This window comes from Vulpes lagopus, chromosome 9 (genome assembly GCF_018345385.1).
Source record: "Vulpes lagopus strain Blue_001 chromosome 9, ASM1834538v1, whole genome shotgun sequence".
In the NCBI taxonomy this organism is placed as follows: domain Eukaryota; kingdom Metazoa; phylum Chordata; class Mammalia; order Carnivora; family Canidae; genus Vulpes; species Vulpes lagopus.
Genome location: NC_054832.1, coordinates 58637307 through 58642756, shown reverse-complemented (window position 1 = coordinate 58642756; position 5450 = coordinate 58637307). Strand labels below are relative to the sequence as shown.

Below are 5450 nucleotides of genomic sequence, written 5' to 3'. Positions count from 1 at the left end.
AGTACTTTATAGAAAAGTCAAAGCCGATTATGATGGGGATCCCTGGGTGGCGCAGCAGTTTGGCGCCTGCCTTTGGCCCAGGGCGCGATCCTGGAGACCCGGGATCGAATCCCACGTTGGACTCCCAGTGCATGGAGCCTGCTTCTCCCTCTGCCTGTGTCTCTGCCTCTCTCTCTCTCTGTGTGACTATCATAAATAAATAAAAATTAAAAAAAAAAAGAAAAGTCAAAGCCTCAGAAGATAGAATTTCAGCAACAGTATTTTTATTCGTAAACTGAATTTTTATTACCTTACCCATAAATCACACACAAAGGCCTATGAAATAGGCTTCCTTCGAACAGCCCATTTTGGCTAACTCAATAGCATAATTCAAAAGTGAAAAATTAAGATTTATGCTCTGTACAGAAGAGTCTTTAATAAACCCAAGGAATATTTTCCCACCAAGATACAAACTAGATCCTAAGTTTGAACGTAAATGCTGATGGCTTGGCTTAATTTTATCACACCAAGATTTGCCTGTCAAGGGACAGGAGAGTCAGGCTGGAAAAAAGTCACCAAGACAACAACACATTTCCATTTGAAAGTAGTCATTTATTAACTGACCAGATTACAAAAATAATCATGGTAGATACCTGAAAAGGAAAACAAAACTAATTAAGGAAACCACCTTAATAGATTAGAATTAACATAAATCAAGAAATTAAGAAAGTGCTCCTGTTTCCATCCTTAAGATAAAAACCCCACGCTTTTTTCTCTTCTCCATAATTTCCCCAAAAGGAAGGAGTAGTCAAATCAACTCTAATCAAATTAAGATGTTTGGCTATTTCCCTCCCTTAAAAATACTGATTAGAACCCAACCAAACCTCCATCAATATTTACCCAAAAAGGTATGAAACTATCATTTTTATTAAGTAAACTTCTATTAAGATGTAGCTTGCTCACCTTAGTTCATCCTTCTAATAAGCCTATTGATCTGGTCTTCCCTGTTGCCAGCATCTCCACCTTCTACAAAATGGGTGGTCTTTTTCTTCATTCCACCGCGTGGAGAAGATAATTTGAAGGGCCATAAAAAGTTGTTGGCTTCTTTGAAACGTTTTCCAACGGTATAGATCTCGTGAATCAGATCCTCCATGCAGATGATGCCATATTTACCTGAACATTTTAAGATCATTAAAATCGTTAGCTGTTTTTACAGATTATGTTAGGATATTCAGCAAGAACAACTACAGTCTGAGAGACTTTAAATCAAGAGTAAAGAAACAAAAGGGAAATACATGGCTGTATTTACCAAGATAAAGCTTGAGCCAATGAAATCATAACTTACATTTTCCATAGACTTGTGCATTGTAGGGCATATGGCTAAGATTCATAACAGAACGTAAGGCCACAAAGTGCCAGAAAATGCCAACTTTGTCTCAAAGATCAAATTTCACCTCAAACAGGCAGAACTTACCAAGAGACCGAGCAATCAATGTGTTATCTGTCAGGGCAATTCGCTTCTTGTTGATCTTGCCATAACCACGCTTGTAGATCAATTCATTCACTGACTTCAGGTTTGGGTACCTGAAATGGGAAAAACCAGACATAAATGGCCAAAGGTTATCACCATTAGAATACTTAAAACCCATCTTGCTAACACAGCCAGTTCAGAAAGAACTCACGGGAAAAGAGACTTACCCCCATGCTATATATGGTTCCACAATTCTTAGCATGTTAACCGAAGCCTTGTTGAGCTTAACAAAGGTGCCATTGAAGATCTGGCGAAGGCGAAGAAGCTGTAACACCTTTCGAACCTTTGGGCTCACACCATTGATACTGCAGTGAAAAAAAAGAATTCACTGAACTTTATCAGAATTTTTACTAGTGAATGAGGAATTAACCATTATAAATTTCGGACAACACAAGTCTCATCTAAACAAGACTCTTCTCACGTTACGAAGACCATTAGCGTTTTTCCTTTAGTTAGCTGAACTATTCTATCCCGTGACCCAACCTGCCTCTTCCACAAGCAGGCTTTCTGTTAACACGTACCTTTGACATTTAAAACTTGTCTCATTTCCTTGTTTTGGATACAAGAGTACTTATGAACCTACACTTTAGCCTCTATTTTAAAAGATTTTATTTATTTATTCATGAGACACACACACAAAGAGAGAGGCAGAGACACAGGCAGAGGGAGAAGTAGGCTCCATGCAGGGAGCCCGATGTGGGACTCGATCCTGGGACTCCAGGATCACACCCTGGGCTGAAGGCAGCACTAAACCACTGAGCCACCCCAGCTGCCCTACTTTAGTCTCTTTTGAATTAAAATTCAAATACCCAGTTAGATAACAGATAAGGGCTTTGGGCCCAGGGCTTGCACAACAAAACCATCAAAACACCACCCTCCATGTCCTAGCTACACCAAAATCTTTATTCTAGTGTTTTAGAAACAATGGCCCCAGAAGTAACGAAGTTCTGCTGAGACCCTGTAGACTTCCCTTCGAAACCGGGATCCAGTTATAACCCAACTTACCCTCTGATCCTGATGACAAATGCCAACTTGGGTTCTGCAGGCACGTAGAAGTTGCCGGCTTTTCTCGCCATCCTCGCCATGCGAATCTCAGTTCTGTACATCTGCCTGTATTCCTTGTGGTAATGCTTAGCCTTTTCATAGATAAGCTTCCTCCTTGCCTTTCGAAGCTGGAAACCAACACCAGTTATTTCCCCGACTTTTAGCTCAACACCATTAGCCCTTAACACCTAAGGACCAGTTCCTTAGCGGTCCTCTTTATTGTCAACACCAGTTCTGCAGAGGAAAAAAAACGTTCCCCTGAAACCTTTTCCTTGCCGTGGGGTGCATGAATTATTTCCAAGCACAGATACCACCACCTTCATTTACTATCGCTCTGAAGAGCTAATACTAATGCCCAAGCTCACTGGGACCTGGGGGGGAAGTAAACAAGCCTCCCCGAGAAGGAAGCCCGATTTTCAATCCCAACCCCAAGGCCTCTCTTTACACGGAGAGGTGCCCCAGAAGTTGACTTACCATCTTTTGGGCAAACTTTTTCCTCAGACGCTTGATCTTCAACTCCGCGAAGTTCCTTCGCTTTTTCTTAAGGGTTTCCGGCACAGCAGGAACCTTCTTCTTCTCTCTGGCATCAGTGAACACAAACTGACCGACAGCTCCAACAGCACACGCACGACCCCGCATCGCTGCGCGTCCGTCCCGAGCTTTGTCATCTAGCCATACCGCCGTCACTGGCTCTACAAACTCGCCCCTTTAGCTTCTCCAACGTGCTGTGCTGCAAGATGCAGACTCCGGCGGGTTTCTAGGCCAGGAATCCTCGGCCTTTTAACACGAGGCCCCCCGAGACTACAGCACACTCCCATCGAATGCACGGTCAGTCCCGGGCTCCCAGTTAAAGCCAGCACGGCAGAGGTTAACAAGACGTACAGACCGAGGAACCTGCTGCAGGACTCGATCTACCCCTAGACTCTTCCCGAGTCTGCGCGTGAAGAGCTTAGGAGTCTCCGGAAAAGACGTTTTGAAAACCTCCCAAGCACCGCCCTCATTCTGGTCTTAAGTCCCACATGCTGAAAGCAAAAGGCCTGACGACAGGGGCGACGGGGCCAAATACCAGGCAACAATGAGCCCAACTGAGGCGTTCCGAGCCTCCCACCGGTCGCGCACCTGGTCGGCTCTCATCCCTCGTTCCCGGTATCCCAAACCTCCGCCCCAAGGCCGCCTGCATCCCATCTTGGCCTGGCGCCCCCCGCTAGTGTCACAGAGCGTCACAAACACACAGACAAGTGGGTAAAGGTACAGGCTACAGCCGGATCGAGGGAAAACGGGACAAAAAAATCTCCAGTTTCGTGGATGGAGAAGGATTATCAAGCGGACGAAGAGCAACTTACTCTACACCCTCCATGGTTCCAGCCGGGAAAAGAGGAAGTTGGCGCATGCGCGCTGTCCACTTAAAGACGACAAGCGCGAAGCCCCACAACTCATAGGTGTCCCGGGATAGGCCAGAAAAGAACTCGCAACTGAGAACTCCCGCAGACACAAAATTAAGTGCTCCCTGTGTCTGCCAGTTGCGATCAAGTTCCGGGTAAAATTCGTATGAGATAGTGCGTGCACCGATTAGACTCTTTAATCAGCATCACAAGAGCAAAGAATGCTGACGCCTTGACTACTCGGGGTCCTAGTCCCTAGGCTGCGTTGACTCGAAGTGCACCCGGCGATGTACGCCAATAACACGCCGCACCGGCGTGAACTACAAATCCCAGCATGCAGCACTCTCGCTGCCCGCCTGGCGGGAGGGCGACGCTTGACCGGGGGCCGTAGGCAACCACGGCGGTGGCGAGTTCAGCCAGGGAAAATGAGAGCCTTTCGGCCCACATTCCACAGGGCTGGCTGCGAGTCCAAGTCGCTGCCGAGACCTGGCTCTTGACGGCCTTCCCGGCTGTCTGCCACCGCTAGCCACAAGCCGGCACCCCGCGGCCGCGCTGCCGAGGTCCTCGCCTCGGCTCCTTCCAGCCTCGGGGCTGTCTTCCCCAGCGCCTGATCGCAGGCGGGGCCGTCCAGAGTCCCACGGCTCAGCGCAAGTGGCGAGGTAGGGACTAGCGCGGACTCGACGGCGGGAGGAGGATGGCCCGGGCACTGCGGCCCGCCAGGCCCGGCAGGCGGAGGCCGGGACACCCTGCGGCAGGGGGCGTGAGCTGCGAAGGGAGGCGCGACGGGGGCTGGAGGCTGCGGCCACGGCCATGTGAGAGGGGCTGCCCCGCCGCGGTTCGGCGGACGGCGGGCGGGGGGCTGGGCCGGGGGCGGGGTGCGCCCGGGGGCGGGGAGGGCCGAGCGGAGGGAGGGCCGATGCCGCTGCCGGCTCTTCCCGGTCGAGGGTTATATAGCGCGGAGCGTGGAGCCCGCTCAGAGGCGGCCGGGAGCGCTCCGACCTGCGAGCGGCGCCGCGCTGCGGAGCCCAGTGCCCGAGTGACAGCCGCGGGGAGTGCGGGGCAGGGCACCCGGGAGCGCGGGGGCGGCTGCACGCCGTTGGGCAGCGCTCCTCCGCGCCGGCGAGTCGCCCCTCCGCGGCGCCCCCGCCGCCCCGCACCCCACTCTCCCGCCCTTCCGCAACTTGGGTCAAGTTGACAACTCCCGCGGCGGCCGGCGGGCCCGTGCGGTCTGCGCTGCGCGCCCCTCCCCCGGGGTGAGAGGGAGCCGCCGCGCCGGCTCCGGGGACGCTCGGGCGGCGGCGGCGGCGGCGGCGGCGGCTTGGCCATGAGGGCGGCGCGCGCCGCCTGAGTCGCGGCTGTCACCGCCGCCGCAGCGGGACCGGCCGGCCGGGCGCTGCGGGACAGACAGACGGGCGGCTGCCGCGGCGGGCACAGCCCGGGGCCACCGCGCCGAGCCCGGGCGGGAGCGGCCCCGCGACTGCAGCCCGGAGGGCACCTGGACGGGGGGCGCGGGG

The 5450-nt window shown here is 52.4% G+C and overlaps 1 protein-coding gene across 1 annotated transcript; it reads right to left on the bottom strand.

The window, feature by feature from the left end:
* Positions 1 to 570: 570 nt before the first annotated feature.
* RPL7 (ribosomal protein L7) lies at positions 571 to 4006 on the bottom strand. Its single transcript, XM_041769216.1, has 7 exons — positions 3898 to 4006; positions 3029 to 3134; positions 2516 to 2682; positions 1678 to 1815; positions 1454 to 1563; positions 943 to 1152; positions 571 to 632 (listed from the first exon to the last, which is right to left on the bottom strand). The coding sequence occupies exons 1-6, from the start codon at positions 3942 to 3944 to the stop codon at positions 944 to 946; spliced, it is 777 nt and encodes a 258-aa protein (XP_041625150.1). The 5' UTR covers positions 3945 to 4006; the 3' UTR covers positions 571 to 632; position 943.
* Positions 4007 to 5450: the final 1444 nt, after the last annotated feature.